The sequence below is a fragment of the Epinephelus fuscoguttatus genome, linkage group LG21, assembly GCF_011397635.1.
Source record: "Epinephelus fuscoguttatus linkage group LG21, E.fuscoguttatus.final_Chr_v1".
Lineage (NCBI taxonomy): Eukaryota > Metazoa > Chordata > Actinopteri > Perciformes > Serranidae > Epinephelus > Epinephelus fuscoguttatus.
In genome coordinates this window covers 7,439,629-7,459,071 of record NC_064772.1, presented here as the reverse complement: position 1 = coordinate 7,459,071, position 19,443 = coordinate 7,439,629, and the positions used below count along the sequence as shown (strand labels likewise).

The window sequence follows — 19,443 nt, the reverse complement described above, 5'->3', positions numbered from 1 at the left end:
ATCTACACACAAACAGTTTTAGGTCACTAAATCAGAGGTTTATAAAAATGCCTCATAAATTGCAGATTTTTCAAAACTCTGGGTACTGTTTATCCATGTGAACATGTCAAATAGAGCGTTTGCAAAACAACGACATCATTTCCTCAGCTTGCACATGCCCATTGTTGTTTTGTGTAACACGCTACAGGTTTGTTTACATTTTGTGGCAATGTCTGGTCTAATGACTCCTCTTCATCTAAACCACGCCCACAGAAGTGTGCCGAACTTTGAAGCCAATTTGACAAAGTGGCAAAACCATGTAACTGCAACTTCAAGGTCCTTCATGTGATGCCAATGGACTCAGTCGCAAAATTGCAATTCTTTGCGTGGCAATTTTGTATTTATAAACGGACGCCAAGTATCAAAATTTTTAAGTAAATTATTATTGTAAAAACAAATTAAAGTTTTTACTAGATTAATAAAATCAATCGATTCTTCTGTCCATCAGAGGCATTTTGTGGTGATAAAAATGAATGAAGAAAGATGAACAAACCAAAACCAAACCTTATTAAATAATAACAGATGTTCACAAAGTTTTCCTTTGGGCACAAAATTTGCAGTTAAAGAAGGATAAATAATTATTACCACCAACTGGCCCGGTGAGTGTTCAGGGTAATTTTTTGTGTTATAGTGTGGGAGATATTTTGTAAAAAAAAAAATAAATAAAAAAATAAAAAATAAAAGTCATGGGCACACTTTTTTTAATATCCATTTTCAAAATTATCTGTATACATGAAGCATGGCCTTAGGCTGTGAGAAGACTTTTGCCAGGTGACAGACAATAACAAGATGGGGCTAGATGAAAAGTCAGGGCTCAGCAAAGACCACGAATATCTGCACTAAACTGCAACAAGTAGTTGTAGAGACATTTTTCTCTGAACCATAAATGTCAACTTCATGATGGCACTAAAGGAAAAGTCAGAGGAATACCAAAATTATTATGCATCCTAAGGGAGCCATGAATGTCACACAATGTTATGGAAATTCATTCAGCAGTTACTAAGATGTTTCAGTCTGGACCAAATTGGTCAACCAACTGACATCCTGCTAGTGTGGCTGACATTGGACCAAGTGAGTCTTTTTCAAACGCAGACTTGGTTCTCTTTGCAGTTGAGGAAACTATTTAAACATTTACAGTAACAAAATGTTTTAAAAAGTGACTTCTATGGGCTCTGACATTTTAAAAACATCCATATAAATCACAACTCATGAATTCAAAGGTTTAAAAAACATGACCCCACTTAAATGTATAATATAACCCTTAAAAACATCCTGTTTTATACCTTTATTTCCCCTTACTCCACACTGTCCGACTGATCGTATATATTCAGGATCAGCCTGTTTTAGCAATATCATGTTGAAGCCGAGTGAAATATTCCACTTTTCAATGGCTGTACCATTCTATCAAATACAAATATTCCAGGCTGTTTTCATGCACTGTTTGTATGTATACCTATAAAAAAGTAATGCACCAACTTTGCACATAGCCAGCGTTATCATAAGCCATTAATTTGTATGTAACCCACATTATCATGAAGGCTGCTGTCAGTGATGAATGTGAATGTGTTGCTGAGAAGAAAGTAGTAGAGTGAAAGTCCACATAAATAAACAGGTTGGGGTGGTGGGTGGGTCAAACAAACACAGGACTTTCCTGCTGGAGACTGGTGTTCGTGTCCTGTGTGAAACAACTTTGGGTTATTTTAAGGTACATCGTCACGTTACTTTAAGTGTCTTGTGATGCAGCCCAACCATGTTTCTTTTTCAGAACCTAACCTACATAACTTTACGTTAAGTATGTAAGATGACGACACCCAACCAAGTTTCTCTCTTTTCTTGGGTGCCGGTGCTAATTTGTTAGATATCATATAAATGTTTTTTATGAGGATACTTTAAATATTCTCAGTATTTTTATAATAATTTCAAAAATATCTCCCCCAAAGTTTATCCTGACAGATTTTGGCTCTTCACTAGAATTTTAAATAAAGTTCTGCAGTTTGAACAATGTATGGCATCATATCATGTCTCCTGTTTGCATTATTAACATGCGGAAGTATCCTGTTATAGCTGGTTGATTTATAGCCGGGAGCTTATTGTTGGCCAATCAATTGACTCCATATTTCTTTCAGTTTTCCAGAACATAAAGCATGTGAACATAAATGAGTCACTTGTGACGTATGACTATGAATGCTGCCACGATGGATTGAACATCAAAATAAACTGAGTTATAATCAGAAGTGGTCTAACTTGGGACCACGGAAAAATGTGCAGCACATACACACATACACACACTTTATTGAGTCTCTGTCCTTTAATCGAGTGGAGCTGTAAGATGAGATGCTGCTGTTTCTGCTGCAGTGAGCGTTTTACTGGGCCCAACAGATCCCAGAGCAGCCTCTCTGCCAGTCAGCCGGGCCGGAGCCAGACAAGCTGCTGGGTGGACCCTGATCCCGGGTCAGTGCCAGAACGGCTGGGCTGTGAATAATTGATGGCGCTATGAATGCACTGCAGGATGTAGAGCCTAGCCGGTGGTGCTCTGGCCTCCCGCTGGTAGAGATATTTCGGAAAGGACGAGGATGATGTGATACGAAAGAAAAAAGATAAACTAAGAGATGGATGCTAGCACAGTAAACGGCCTCATGTCGCACTTTGTCTATGTTTATGTCAGTGGCCTTGGTGCGTTCAAGGTTAGATGTGTAACTCTTCTGGGAATTGGAGCTGCCTCCCAGCTCGGAAATAAAACAACAGAGCAGTAACACACACGAACAAGCACACACCTGTAGCACATTTACAGGCCAAAATCAGCAGCTCATGCCTGTTTAAAACCACAGCTTCAGCACATCTGATTTCATACTGATAATCTCTACACACAGATGGTAAACACACACACAGCCTCTCGTAACCCTGGTGAGGTTTAGAGACAAAGCGCGGAGCAGCTCCTGCATTGCAGCCTCCACACCCTTTTACATCCACTGCCCTTCTCCTTTCTTTACCTCCATCACTTCACCTTCCTCTTTTTATCCACATCTCACTTGCTGTTCCTCAACAGCCCACTTCCTCTGCTTTGTCATCCCCACCCTTTCATCCCACCATCCCCCTCTTCCTTCCCCCCACGACCTCCAGACCCCCCCCCCCCCCCTCAAAACATCTCTCCTCTCGTCTCCTCTCCTCGCCTCTCCTCTCCTCCCAGCCCCCATCAGTATCCACCGTATGGTCTCTCCTCTTCTACATTTCAAACCAACCTTCCACTGACATCATCACTATCTCTCCATCACCCCCCCCCCCCCCCAAATCATACTCACCCTCTACTCCATCAGGCGGTCCTCCCCATGTCCAGCGTTTAGGCCTGTTATCCAGGTGGTCCCGAGCCTCCCCCCCTCCATTTCCAACACCTCCTCCTCGTCTCTCGGCACCTCCTGCTCTCCGGCGGACCAGGGCCTCCAGCCTCTCCTGCTCGTTGCGTTCAGAAACAGGGAAGAACAGACATTCTCTCACTGAGCCATCGCTACGGCGACGACTGCTCGGTGATGCGCACGGAGAAGGCTGCGCCATGGTTACCGCATGCAACAGCCTCGCCCCTGCGTCCTGTTCCCACTCGTCTGTTTCTGCCTCTGCTGGCGGTCACCAGCGCTCGATCGCTGGCTCCTCTGACACTCAGTGATACATAATACAGCAGCGCTGCTCCCTCTCTCTCTCTGTCTGCCTCTCCCTCTAGGTAACACTGACTCCCTCCCTATCTCCCTCTCCCAACTCGCAATTGTTCACCCCACCCTCCCTCTCTCTCTTTCTTTCTTTCTCTCTACCTCTCTCCACCTCCATCTCCCTCCCTCTCTGAAATCTATTTCAAAGAGCAGTTTAGTCAGACGGGAGGGGACAAAATGCAACCCGCCGCCACCCCCACACACATGCATGAACACACACATACACACAGGGGACCATGCCTCTACACACACACACACACACACACACACACACACACGCAGACTGGGTGGATTGGATACTGATACTGGCTGCACTGGTTTTATCTCCAGTGTTCTTTTTCCTTTTGCATTCCTTGTCTCCACTCTCCTTTACTCTTTCTACCTTCTTCTACCTCATTTCTATATTTCTGTATGTGGCATAACGACCTGTAAAACATACACTTACTACATAAACATACATATAAATCACAGCAAAACAATACAATATACTTGACATATGTTTTGGTCCAAACTCATTGTTTTTTCCATGTAGTTAAGAAATAACAAAATAATCAAATGCTCTCTTCATTTTTTCATCTTTTTATTTTATCTACTTATATTCCAAGACGTAATTTTTTTATTTAGTATTTTTGATCAGTGAAAAAAATAATTAAAAAACAAACATATTAATTATAAAGAGCAAAATATATGCCTTCCTCTGGGGGTAGGGTGTGGCTTGAATGAAGACAATAATCTGCATTTAGATTCAGGAATTCATCATTTAATAAACGGCTCCTTGCCTAAGATCAATACAGTCCTTCCCTTTTTTATACCATCTTCATGTAGACAATTTAACATACTGTCAGATCTGGTGACTACACAGTGTGTATCTATTATTCATATACATATATTAATATCAGATACTCAGAGATTTCATGGCAATTTAAGACCTATTTAATGCCTCAGAGGATGAAATTTAATTCCAGTTTTATGTTCATACTGGTCAAGTTATAAAGTATAATGGAAAACCAGGAGGGACGCTAAGATCGAGAATCATTTATCACATTACCTAATTATTTAATTGTATTCCCTAGCAATATAATTGATCAAATTAATGCAACCTGGACCCGTATAAGCAAACAAAATGGATGGATGAATTAACTTTTTGAGAAAATATTTATTTAAGTTCATTTACGCAGCCGAGAGAACATATTTAGGATTTTTGACCAGTAAAATTAGGAATTTTATTAATTTTTTAAGACCTTTTTTCATTTAAATTAAATTCAGTGCTTTTTAAGACTTTCCAAGACAGCTATTCCGTATTGCGTCTCATTTTTAGAGTGGACCAGTCTTCTCCTTCTTCTTTGGTCCCCTTTACACTGCCTCTTCAAGGAGGGAATGTCACGTTGTGTCACTCGCCATTCTGAATAAAAGGTATAATTGTGGAATGGGGGGACAGAGTTGTCTCATCTTTAAGCCAGCAGTTGAGGTAGTAACAGTGCTGAAACGACATCAGTGTAAGAGGGACAGCCAGCAGGAAGAGATCATGGACGGGACAGGTGTCATGTTTTGACGACGTGTCATGTGTGCAACCCACTAGATTGAAAGGGAGATTGAAAACGCAGCTAGCAGCATTTAGCAGCTAACTCAAACACAAAGTACAACAGCTGAAAATATGCGCAAACTGTTGAAACAATGATGTCCGGGAGCTCCTTACCCTCTGAGCAGAGGATGAGATCAGCCGCCATATAACAGGAAAGATAAATGCTTGTTATTGCCATGTTGTGCAATTTTTATTGCTGCTGCTATTTTTTTCGTTCTGCGTAAAAATGCAAAGGCACCATAAAGGAAGGACTTTGCAGCAGTGGTATAGCAAGATCTCTGTGTAAAAAGGGCTTTTGTATCAGTGCTGGGCATTGATTGAATACTATGCAAATATCTGGCGGCCTTGCTAGGAGCAACATCAGTTACCTTTAAGGTTTCCACCTGTGTTTTTTCTATTTGAGAGACATCTGTAATGATTTGTTGCAATGAAGACATAGCAAAAATGTTTTGTCTTCTCTCAGCAAATTAAACATAAAAGTGGATGTTATAATATTACAGTGTTACATTATATAGAGTAAATATTGATTGTTTAGATTTATATTTAATATTTTTGTATTTCCTTGCCTGTACTAATTGATTTGTGATAAAAGATTTTTTTTTGTAGAACTGAAGATTATTAGTAAATTTGCTGTGTCTGTCTTTCTCTTTCTGCTTTCTATTTACAACCACACTCCTTTTGGTTTCCCAATTGAATATGGTGGTGTTAGTAAGCAGACAGCAGTTGTATATTTAGTTTGGGCATAGTATAAAGCTGATACACTGTTCTGGTAAACTGTCTTCTATATATAAAAATGTTGAAAATGCCCCACCTCAGCATTGTAAGGGGGGGTTTGCTGAAGGTGCATGCAGAGTCACGCACAAACTGCAAGAGGGAGGAGAGACGACAGGAGGGGAGGGGCTCAGAGTCAAGAAGAGGGAATGAAAAAGAGACAGCAGAAATGTAAGACGAGGGGGGATGGAATAGATTCAGATATACTGTAGATATAGATCACAGATATAGAAGACAGAGAGAAACAGACTGCAGCAGAGTCATTTGCAACTTCTCTGCAGAAAATTGTGCATGAGAACTGTTTGATAATTATTTGTGATTTATTCTATTCATATGGGGCAGTGCAGCGCATTAAGTGTCATTCATTACGGGGCAAATGTGGCAGAGTTTAGTCATAATGAGCTAATTTACATCTGCAGTGCCCTCACAGACTGTAAGCCTGACACACTACTTTTAATGACAGTTGGAAAACTAACGCAATAAAACAGATAAAACCCAGAAAACAAAGGATCTTTCTGACAGCTAGAGAAAAGTCTTAAAATATGACAAAGAAAATGTTCTACACTAGAAATAAGCTGCAGTAAAACTGAAATATTTTGGATGATAATAATCACAAAACTACAAACTAGAGCTGAAATGAATCTTGATTTGTTGATTTATTTATTAGTTGAGCAAGATACGATACATTTGCGATTATTTTAGTAACTGAGTCATTGTTTTAATCATATTTCAAGCAGAACAAACAGAAATCTTTTTCCAGCCTCTCGAATGTGATTATCTGCTGCTTTTCTCATATGATAGTTAATTAACACCTTAATGCTTGTCTTTGGGTTTTGGACTGCTGATTGAACAAACAAGACATTACACAAGACATTTTACAAATGTTAACATGGGCCCCAAAAACACTGATGGGCATTTCTAACATTTTTTTTTAATTTCACAGACGGTCCGTCCAAGATCATCACATAAAATACTGAGCCAGAGGCCAACCAAGTCCGTCCCCCCTAAAACGCATGAGTCGGCTTCTGATGCCTGGGACACACAGGCTGTGTTGCAGTGCAAGCAATGTGTCTCTGGTGGAAAATACACCAACTCAGTGGATCATTGACTCTCCACATTGTATTTCCCCACCAGAGAAGCTCCCTGCTCCAGCTGGGAGGAAAAACAGAGAGCCTGGGACTGAGCCCGGCTGCTCCATCTCCTTCTCTCCCTGCCTGCCCTTTTTAACATTTTATATTTGTTTATCAAAAAACAAGCAAACAAACAAGACTAGGGTTAAATTATTCCCCAGCCCTACCTGACCCTGCCAATCAGCGCATATTTTTCACCAGAACCTGGTCCGACTCATCAGGCTTTCTGGGACCCTTTGGGCTCGGGTTGAGACTGAGAACTCTAATCCCTGGAACACTCTGCTGATCTATAATAATTTCACATTTCAAAGTAAATTTATCAAGCAAAAAATGTCAAGCATGCTGGTTCCATATTTTCCAATGTGAGAAACTGCTGCCTCTCTCTGTTTCATATCACTGTATACTGAATATCGTTTGGCTAATATGACAAAATAAATAATTTAAGTCTATTTTATGTTAACAGTATGGTGGGATGAAGTTGGAAACTGGTGATCACTTGCTGTAGGGAGAAGCATTTTATTTATTTGTTTGTTTTTATAGATTTTTTAAATTATTATTTATATATATATATATATATAACTTTTATTATTTAATTTTTTAACGTATTTTAATTTTATTTTTATCTCTCTTCTCTGTATGTTTGTATACTGATATAGTTATGTATTGTTTATGTATCTTGAAAAAATAAAGAAAATGAATGTAAAAAAAAAAATAAAATAACTGGAAAATTATGATTAGGAGTTTTCATTATTTTTACAGGCTAGAAAATTAAAAACTGTAACTAAAACAATTTTTTGGGAAAGCTCTGAGCCATAACCTTTAGTACAGTAAAAGACTTCATTAAATCCTACAATGAAGTCTTTTGTGTTTTCCTCATTGAATCACATGGATTGTGTAGATTTATTTTCCTTTTCAGAGATGAAATATGTGCTTGTCACAGCACTGCAAGCATCGACTGTCTGTTCCAGTAAATGGCACATGATACGCTGACGGTGATGTCATCTCCCCATGAGGCTGACCAATCATTATGTCATTAAGTTATGCATATGAGTGTGAGGAGGGGAGGAGGGGAGGAGGGGGCTGTTAGCACACAAACAAAACCTTTAAATCAATAAAGACAGTGACCCCTCCTCTCTCTGAGGGTGAGTGGTGAACTCTCTGTGGATCAGACTGTCACTCCTGACCAGGGGCTTGTTAACCCTTCATGTGCTGCTTAGTGTTTTAACAGCCACTAATAATTAATATTCAGGGTTGAGATGACAATGCAGCTGATAACTGATGTTGGACTCTAAAAGTGACTATAATAATATGAGTCAATGATTCTCAGCCAAGTGATGCCCACTCATGACTCATGTAGAGTGTTCAGTTTAATTCATGTAGCAGGCCTCTGTGCTACCTCCTGAGAAAGAGGCTATAACCATGAACACATCAGTCTCATACAACACAAAATCATTTCTGATGGAGTTTTACTTCCATTTTACTCGCCTTGTAAGTGAGTAAACATGATCCAAAGATTGTCCCTGAAGTCACTGCTGCCAAAACATGGGTGGCCCACACATAATACTGTGTCTGAATGCATCCTGTGTGGACACAGCCAGAGGACTAAAGCTGCTGCTCTGCTAATGTGCTGCTAACGCTACACTTCCTGTGTGAAGTGCAGTAGGATCCCACATCACAGTTCCTGCTGCTGCAGGAGACAGTGTCTCACTCTAGATCACTTCAGAAGTGGCACATTTAGGGTTGCAATTTTGGAAATTTTCTGCATTAATAATAAGCAATATGACAACATGATTAACATAATATTATGTTTATAAACAGACTAACAGAGCCACTAGTGTCTGTGTTAGTTAGTCTCAAGAAAACTGCGCCAAGATGGATACATTTTGAATCTGAAGCTGACAAAAGAGGTGTCCTAACTGGCTGCAGGCATCATTTTGAACTGAACTATTATCGCACGCCCTGTTTCTATTTATTTCTGTCCCTTGTTGTGAAAGCGCGTCTATGGACGAGGAAAGGCTGATTCAGAAAGCTGAAATGAGGAGTAATCTTTACAAGACCTCCTTGTCTGTTTTACATTTCTTAGACTTAAATGCATCTAAAAATAAGGAGTTGACTACTGATTTTAGACATAACACAGACACAGCTAAAAAAAAAAGCATTATTCACAATCAAACTCTGAAAAGGGTTACCTCATACAAATATTTAGATACCTTTTCTTGGTGAACATCTTAAATTTGATGTAAACACTGCAGTTATTGTGAAGCCAGATTAACTTCTTATTAGTTATAGATTTTTTTTATTTCACTGAACATTGCATGGCATTTAAAAAAAATAAAATTCTTTATTATCTTTATTTATTACTCATCTATTTATGTGTCTATATGTTACTGTATGCTATAGTATGTGTGTAAGGCAAGCTGTTTAAATAAATTGCCTCTGGTGGGATTAGTGAAGTTGCAATAAATTCTCGTTAATTCCCATGGATAGTGCCAACCTTGAATTTTCCCAGAATTTGCAACCCTCGGCACAGTATATCTTAAGATATATTTTGTAATATTCCATATTTTTGTGTTGTGGCAGCAAGGATTGGGCAGGATGTTGGAGGGGTAAATGTAGTGTGTATGTACTGTGGCTTTAAGTCTGCAGCAGAAAACCAGCCAAACTTTTCATGTTACAGTTGAATGCACACAATTGGTCAGCTGACAGAAAGTCATTAGAGCTTCTGCATTAATTATTTGCTATTCCCTTAAACTCTGGTTCAGCCCAACAACAGCTGGAAATACACTGACTCTGTTATGGATCGACACAATTAATTTAAGGAGAGAGCTCAGATGGAGAGAGAAAAAAACAAAAACAGAGCGATCACTGCTGGAAAAAAATGTTTAAATCTGTAATCCAGTTTCTCAGTTTAAGCTTGTGAATGTGAACAACAGAGTAATGGCAGGACAAACGGATAGAGAGGTAGCATGAGGCCGAAGCGTACAGGGTGCAAAATTAAATTTTTTGTCCACAGGACAAATGGCTAGTTAATTTTATCTTTGTTATTTTGGCTGGTGACTTAAGTGATTTAATGATTCTATGGGGACTTTATTTCATCCAGTAGTCCTAATTGCACTATTATGTTATTCAAATCTGCGCCTTGCGTACTACATGGTCGTCTTCTGTGTCTTGTTTGTATATGATGGGTGTAATTGCTATGCAGCTATATTGCACTACTGTATGTGCCCAAAACAAATTTCCCGCTTGGGACAATAAAGTTTATCTTATCTTATCTTATCTTATCTTATCTTATCTTAAGTAAATCTACCAGCCACTTGCATATTTTACCAGCATTTATCTGGTGGATGGTGTGGATTTTGTTCCCTGTTTAGAGGTGAGTTATGCTGCATGTCTACTGTCATGTCTATTTTGATTTATATGAATTGCCTTATTGACTTAGGCCAACCCAATCGCCAGAAAAAATGTTGGCTTGTACCCCTCTCAAAATGTGATGTGCTGAAACGTAATGCTGTGGTTAACATGAGGCTAGATTATGGCACAAAAACCAGTTGGTTATCATTAGGGAAAGATACCTGGTTTAGGTGACACAATCCCAGCAGGAAACAGCAATGTCTTGATAAAAAAAAACACCCACATTTGGTGTGAAAAAAGCCACTGGAAACATAGCAAAGACTCGCTAAAACACAACCAGTTTTGTGTTTGTTGGTCTCAAACAGTGGTCTGTAACTTGGCAGGCATCTTGCCTAGGTGACTACATCATCCACCATCCCCTCCACTTTGTGATGACAAAGTCAGCTCATTTACCATGTCATTTTAGAAACGCTACGTATGAAACATGCATATGTAACGTATCCTTGGTTTGCAGAAACGTACAATGCCAACATTTTCTTCTAGCGACTGGCTGCTTGGGCTTGAGGTGATAGTTCAGTACTGTTTATCTACCTATCATATCATTTTACAATAAACTGAATGAAAGAAACTTGTTTTGTTTTTTGTTTTTCTTCTGACATCAATCTGAAGATTTCACATGTGATTTTGCAAACATTTATCCATTTGTGAAATATATATACAGTACAGGCCAAAAGTTTGGACACACCTTCTCATTCAATGCGTTTTCTTTATTTTCATGACTATTTACATTGTAGATTCTCACTGAAGGCATCAAAACTATGAATGAACACATGTGGAGTTATGTACTTAACAAAAAAGGTGAAATAACTGAAAACATGTTTTATATTCTAGTTTCTTCAAAATAGCCACCCTTTGCTCTGATTACTGCTTTGCACACTCTTGGCATTCTCTCCATGAGCTTCAAGAGGTAGTCACCTGAAATGGTTTCCACTTCACAGGTGTGCCTTATCAGGGTTAATTAGTGGAATTTCTTGCTTTATCAATGGGGTTGGGACCATCAGTTGTGTTGTGCAGAAGTCAGGTTAATACACAGCCGACAGCCCTATTGGACAACTGTTAAAATTCATATTATGGCAAGAACCAATCAGCTAACTAAAGAAAAACCAGTGGCCATCATTACTTTAAGAAATGAAGGTCAGTCAGTCCGGAAAATTGCAAAAACTTTAAATGTGTCCCCAAGTGGAGTCGCAAAAACCATCAAGCGCTACAACGAAACTGGCACACATGAGGACCGACCCAGGAAAGGAAGACCAAGAGTCACCTCTGCTTCTGAGGATAAGTTCATCTGAGTCACCAGCCTCAGAAATGGCAAGTTAACAGCAGCTCAGATCAGAGACCAGATGAATGCCACACAGAGTTCTAGCAGCAGACCCATCTCTAGAACAACTGTTAAGAGGAGACTGCGCGAATCAGGCCTTCATGGTCAAATAGCTGCTAGGAAACCACTGCTAAGGAGAGGCAACAAGCAGAAGAGATTTGTTTGGGCCAAGAAACACAAGGAATGGACATTAGACCAGTGGAAATCTGTGCTTTGGTCTGATGAGTCCAAATTTGAGATCTTTGGTTCCAACCGCCGTGTCTTTGTGAGACGCAGAAAAGGTGAACGGATGGATTCCACATGCCTGGTTCCCACTGTGAAGCATGGAGGAGGAGGTGTGATGGTGTGGGGTGTTTTGCTGGTGACACTGTTGGGGATTTATTCAAAATTGAAGGCACACTGAACCAGCATGGCTACCACAGCATCCTGCAGCGACATGCCATCCCATCCGGTTTGCGTTTAGTTGGACGATCATTTATTTTTCAACAGGACAATGACCCCAAACACACCTCCAGGCTGTGTAAGGGCTATTTGACCAAGAAGGAGAGTGATGGAGTGCTGCGGCAGATGACCTGGCCTCCACAGTCACCGGACCTGAACCCAATGGAGATGGTTTGGGGTGAGCTGGACCGCAGAGTGAAGGCAAAGGGGCCAACAAGTGCTAAACACCTCTGGGAACTCCTTCAAGACTGTTGGAAACCATTTCAGGTGACTACCTCTTGAAGCTCATGGAGAGAATGCCAAGAGTGTGCAAAGCAGTAATCAGAGCAAAGGGTGGCTATTTTGAAGAAACTAGAATATAAAACATATTTTCAGTTATTTCACCTTTTTTTGTTAAGTACATAACTCCACATGTGTTCATTCATAGTTTTGATGCCTTCAGTGAGAATCTACAATGTAAATAGTCATGAAAATAAAGAAAACGCATTGAATGAGAAGGTGTGTCCAAACTTTTGGCCTGTACTGTATATCCACTGTACATTAATAGCTGAAAAACATTTGCATTAATATTGTTATGATTGTTATATTGATTTATGCCAGCAAAGGCAACAAACAAGATATCAAACAGATGTCAGAATCTTAGGTAAACAGATAAATTCTCAGTTATACTCAGTCTTACATAATCAATTAAATTACAAATTTAGCAAGAAAAAACACAGGTGGAACTGAATTTGCAAACAGGGCTGGGTATTAAATCTCAGTATATATTCTGAGTACTAATTCTGTTAAGTCAGTGAAAGTGCCATGCAATCTTTGGTCAGATTTTTAGTCTTGTTTTAATTTGGAAACAAGTCTGGACTGCATATGCTTCAGCTTTCTATTCAAGTTATGGCACTTGTTTATTGTTTTTGGTTTACTGACTCTTGGATAAATATTTCATTACACTAATATAATGTCCTATACAGCTGTTTTGTTTAGGGTTTGGGTCGAACAGTGTCTGTAAAACCAACCAAAAAGCTTCTTGACTCTACACTTTGAATATTAAACTGTAACATTACAGTTTCAGTATCAGTGGATGTCAGAGCCTCATAAACAAGATGTGATACTGTTTTCTCTCTTCCTCTAACATGTAGTGAGTGCAATATTACTGTGCTGTAACTTCTGACCTTCTCTGCCTCTTGCTGCTGCCTTCTTTTCTCCACAGCTGCCGCCTGGCGCTGGCGCTCCTTCTTCCTCTGCTGCTCCAATTTCCTCCCTCGCTCCTCGGCGCAGCGATCCAGTTGCTGCTGCACACGACGCTCCTTATCACGCAGCAATTCTGAAATCTCTGAACACACCAGAGGAGGGAAGTAAGTCCATTTACTAAAATACTATTAGTATTATTTTGAGGCACTGGTACTCTATTGAAGTATTTTCATTTTTTTCTATACTTAATTTCAGAGGGAAATATCATACTTGTTACGTGACTATATAGTAGATATTGACACAAATGAGGGTATTAAAGTGAAAAACGGCCAGGTGTTTTGCTTTAACTTATCATTATGAAGTAAATGCTGATTGCACAACATATTGACTATAGTATAATGGCAGCATCTGTGATTAGATTGGTTCTCTGTAAACATTGCTGTCACTATGCAATTCTGTTGCCACCAGGTACGATCTCCTGGGAAAATGAAGGCTTGATTTACAGCAGGAAGTGTGTCAATCATTTTGGACCAAAACAGAAAGAGGCTAGCATTTTTGTTTCCCAGGTAGCTATTGGTAGTGTAACCAAGGATAATGAGTTGCTCCTATGCTTATGAAGGTAATAAAATCATTACACTGAGGCTCCGTAGTCTGAACAAAGATGGAAAACTCTTCTCTGCCTCCCACCCTGCAAACGGCAGCACATTACTGTTTCACTCCTTCCGTTCTAACCTTTCACAATAAAAGCCTTACAGTACATCCCTGCTTACCAGAGGGAACTTAAATTCACTCAGAGCATTTTGTAACTGTGGAAGGTCTACCCAGCAAAAGCAAAAGAGCCCTGCTGATGAAGGAGGCAAAGAAAGCAGAAGAGAGAGATATAAAACTGACGTAAAACAAGAGTGAACCTCAGATGGGCAGTCATTCGATGGAGAGAACTCCTAGACTTGAGAGGGTTCAAACTAACAGTCAGTTGTCATTTTTTCTACTAGATCAGTAAGGAACAAAACCTGCCCACTTATCAGTTCTATCACGTGTTTTACTTTATCATAGCACTGTATTTCTAGTTAAAATTGGGATACTTATGGTTGTTTGTTGCTTTGGACATAGCCAGGCTGCTATAGGCTCACAGGGAAACAGAAAGTGATCTGATTGTCTGTGCAATAGCAGCAGTGTTGAAAAGTTATCTGTTTCCACTCTAAGATTACATGTTTAGCAGGACCCACCTTAAGGCCATTATCATGTCAGTATCATGTTTTACTGGTGCATATTCCTGAGGAAATTTTCAATTGAATTGGCACAAGCCAGGTGACACACAGGAGCCTCGGGTTAGCTGCAGATGCAATATGACATAAATCAGGTTTTTGCTGTCAAGGCTCTGTAGTTTACTTCCAGTAGTGATATGATCATGTACATGAGTATCCATTCAAAAACACATTTTAAAACATAGTTTTTAGGAGGTCCCGATGCTACAGTACAGGCCAAAAGTTTGGACACACCTTCTCATTCAATACGTTTTCTTTATTTTCATGACTATTTACATTGTAGATTCTCACTGAAGGCATCAAAACTATGAATGAACACATGTGGAGTTATGTACTTAACAAAAAAAGGTGAAATAACTGAAACATGTTTTATATTCTAGTTTCTTCAAAATAGCCACCCTTTGCTCTGATTACTGCTTTGCACACTCTTGGCATTCTCTCCATGAGCTTCAAGAGGTAGTCACCTGAAATGGTTTCCACTTCACAGGTGTGCCTTATCAGGGTTAATTAGTGGAATTTCTTGCTTTATCAATGGGGTTGGGACCATCAGTTGTGTTGTGCAGAAGTCAGGTTAATACACAGCCGACAGCCCTATTGGACAACTGTTAAAATTCATATTATGGCAAGAACCAATCAGCTAACTAAAGAAAAACAAGTGGCCATCATTACTTTAAGAAATGAAGGTCAGTCAGTCTGGAAAATTGCAAAAACTTTAAATGTGTCCCCAAGTGGAGTCGCAAAAACCATCAAGCGCTACAACGAAACTGGCACACATGAGGACCGACAGCAGCTCAGCAGCTCAGATCAGAGACCAGATGAATGCCACACAGAGTTCTAGCAGCAGACCCATCTCTAGAACAACTGTTAAGAGGAGACTGCGCGAATCAGGCCTTCATGGTCAAATAGCTGCTAGGAAACCACTGCTAAGGAGAGGCAACAAGCAGAAGAGATTTGTTTGGGCCAAGAAACACAAGGAATGGACATTAGACCAGTGGAAATCTGTGCTTTGGTCTGATGAGTCCAAATTTGAGATCTTTGGTTCCAACCGCCGTGTCTTTGTGAGACGCAGAAAAGGTGAACGGATGGATTCCACATGCCTGGTTCCCACTGTGAAGCATGGAGGAGGAGGTGTGATGGTGTGGGGGTGTTTTGCTGGTGACACTGTTGGGGATTTATTCAAAATTGAAGGCACACTGAACCAGCATGGCTACCACAGCATCCTGCAGCGACATGCCATCCCATCCGGTTTGCGTTTAGTTGGACGATCATTTATTTTTCAACAGGACAATGACCCCAAACACACCTCCAGGCTGTGTAAGGGCTATTTGACCAAGAAGGAGAGTGATGGAGTGCTGCGGCAGATGACCTGGCCTCCACAGTCACCGGACCTGAACCCAATGGAGATGGTTTGGGGTGAGCTGGACCGCAGAGTGAAGGCAAAGGGGCCAACAAGTGCTAAACACCTCTGGGAACTCCTTCAAGACTGTTGGAAAACCATTTCAGGTGACTACCTCTTGAAGCTCATGGAGAGAATGCCAAGAGTGTGCAAAGCAGTAATCAGAGCAAAGGGTGGCTATTTTGAAGAAACTAGAATATAAAACATGTTTTCAGTTATTTCACCTTTTTTTGTTAAGTACATAACTCCACATGTGTTCATTCATAGTTTTGATGCCTTCAGTGAGAATCTACAATGTAAATAGTCGTGAAAATAAAGAAAACGCATTGAATGAGAAGGTGTGTCCAAACTTTTGGCCTGTACTGTATGTGTCTGTATATATAAATATATTTATGTGCCTACGTGTGGTGAAGCATGTGCATAGAGCGTGTGTATGTATGTAAAATGACATGAGGGTTATGCAGGCTGAAACATAAGCAACAAGGAAGCCAGACTTTCTGCCCTTTTATTCAAGATGTGGAAAAAGGAGAAGAGGAAATTTAGTTTCTTTCTTTCTTTCTTTCTTTCTGTTTTTCTTCTGTCCTTGCTTTCCTTCTTTACGTGATGTGAAAGCCTGAAAATCAGAAACACTGATACTTTTTGAGAACAGCAGTTGACAGTCCACTTGTTCGCTTGGTCCAGACCTTTTGACCATTTCACAAGGTCCTCATCTGCCATGGAGTTGTAAATGTCAATGGAGAGGTTTTCAGAATTGTGGAAACATCTGCATTTTCATGACAACTCAACACATCGAGGACGACCTTGTTAAACAGCTGAAAGCTGCAGAACAAGCAAGTCGGTGGACTTTGAGTTGAGAATGTTTTCACAATTGAAAAGATCCAAAGTTTTCAATTGAATAGTTTTACTTTATATACTTGAGTTTATTTTACTGTATATACATATTCTTCAGTAAATATTTAAATAACTAGCAATATTTTTTCACAAAGGAATTAACATTTTCACCAGTGTAAAGGATCTGAATACTTCCTCCTCCACAAACCAGTGCACAGCCACCCACAGTGTGTGTGTGTGTGTGTGCGGGTGTGTGTGTGTGTGTGTGTGTGTGTGTGTGTGTGTGTGTCAGTGACAGATGAACAGTACAGACCACACAGAGCTCTACCAGCTGGAGAGTTACTCGTACCTTGTGTCTTCTCTCCATCCTCCCGTTGCTCTTTTGCTAAATGCAGCCGGGAGCCTTAAGACAGGAGAATGGAAAATTAATAGATGATTTCAGCTGCCTGCAGGTTGTACATATGCATAATGCTTTCATTTTGTATGATATTCTTTTATATGTGTGTGAATTTGATGTCAGACCAGTTTAAGTTCAAATTAAGCTGACATTCCAACCATAAAAACATATTATTAAAACATTGTGACAAAACACAGAAAGATTTAAAGATCATGAATATATGACAGAATAATTAAAGTTGGACCCAGATGTAAATTAAACATTACATGCACGTTCAGCACTGCCATTACGTCTGTGTTTTCTCCATCTTGATTTTGAAGATAATGGAAACAAATCAAAGGGAGTAACGTGATTAGAAGTTTACCTGAAGGGCTGCTGGGTTTGGATGGTGATCGAGCAGGAGATGCATTCCTAATGGTGATCAGTGGTGCAGGAGGAGGGGCCAGCGCTGTGTGTTTTGGAGAGATCATGCAGACATGATTCATGCTCTGCTGCCCAAGAGTCAAATAATGCTAAAAATGTAAAGCTGGAATGGCGAACGTGAGTCCTGCTTCTGCCAATATGGAAGAGACTCCAATACTAAGCAGTCACACATATTCGTCATGGCGTCCAAAGCAATAAATCTCCTGTCAGTCACTGTATCGCCTTTGGGGTCAAGTGTCAGTGTGAGCTGTCAATGCAGGACCCCTGAGTGTAACCCTCAGCCTTTGTCCTGTTGTGTTTTTATTTCGAAAATGTCCTCTCAACACACACACACACACACACACACACACATTAGATATGCAAATATATGCAAATCTGAGATAAGTCCCAAGTGATTCATCCTCAGCTGAAATTACATCACATGCAAAAAATAAACCAGCTGAATCACATGTTTTTTAAAGGCCGTGTGAGCTGATTTTTCACTTGAGGTATGTGACAAATGAAGCTGACAAGAAGCTGCTGCATTAATAAAGGAACATGGCTGATTTAGGGAACATCCCCAAGAACATTTAGCAGTTACTCACTAATCAGATGTAGTGGTTTAAATAAGAAGATAAAATTGTTAGATAATGTACATTTTGAAATGTCAACATATCTTCACAAAGACTATACTATTATGAAATTCACTCACCAGACATCCCTTATTTTTACATTATTCAGAGAAGCTACTGTATACAGTTATAGCTGACACATAGGCATTCCAACACTGCAATATAAAGGCTACACACTGGTATGCACACATGCTGAAATGGATGTACTGCAGTAACAATGACTGATGCAAATAGTTCAAAACCTAATTTGCAAATATGTTAATAATGATCTTCATAAATGGTAAATATAGGTCCAAGTGCATTACCTTTCCCATCTTAGTTGTGACATTATTCTTTAAAATATAAAATATCAAGTAGCTTACTAAGAGTAGCATGACATTAAGGAGCCTGCCTGTAAATCTAAATTATTTCAGTCATGTTCAGATTGGTAGGGCTGTTTGTTATGTTTGTTACCAATTTGTCTTTTTTCGATTAATCATCGATAAATATCCCAGAGCCTAAAGGGACTTCATCAAATGTCTTGTTCTGTCCTTAATTTCCAAATCTAGAAATATTAAATTGAATAAAATGCGAGACCAAGGAAAGCTGCAAATCCTCACATTTGAGAACCTGGAAATGTCACATTTTTGGCATTTTTTGCTTGAAAAATAATTGCCGATGGATTTTGTCAGCTATAGGGCTTAGCCGTCTTCTTGTATCTGTGTGCAGTTTCATTACAACGACCATTCCTACACATTTAATGTGAATAAACTAAATGCCACGGTTAAATGAGAGCATATTTTCCTCACCTGTCATGTCGGGGTAGCCTGGAGCCACTTCAGTCATTTCAAACGTCGTCGACTATTTTCATCAAAAGGACCTGACAGGAGCCAGAGAGCCGCTGAAACCCACACAGGAGACCGCTGGGGCTCCACCGTGACTCAGGGAAACGACGGATGCTCGGAG

General features: G+C 39.8%; 1 protein-coding gene across 5 annotated transcripts in view; it reads right to left on the bottom strand.

The window, feature by feature from the left end:
• The window catches only part of LOC125882234 (ensconsin-like), a 42,836-nt gene extending 23,393 nt beyond the window's left edge, over positions 1-19,443 (bottom strand). For all 5 annotated transcript variants that reach the window (XM_049565991.1, XM_049565992.1, XM_049565993.1 and 2 more), the window contains exons 1-5: positions 19,287-19,443; positions 17,829-17,912; positions 17,417-17,470; positions 13,557-13,717; positions 3,339-3,486 (exon numbers count right to left, since the gene is read on the bottom strand). In XM_049565991.1, the coding sequence (XP_049421948.1) occupies positions 3,339-3,486; positions 13,557-13,717; positions 17,417-17,470; positions 17,829-17,912; positions 19,287-19,323 (484 nt within the window). In that variant the 5' untranslated portion in view covers positions 19,324-19,443. The remainder of the gene's footprint in view (positions 1-3,338; positions 3,487-13,556; positions 13,718-17,416; positions 17,471-17,828; positions 17,913-19,286) is intronic.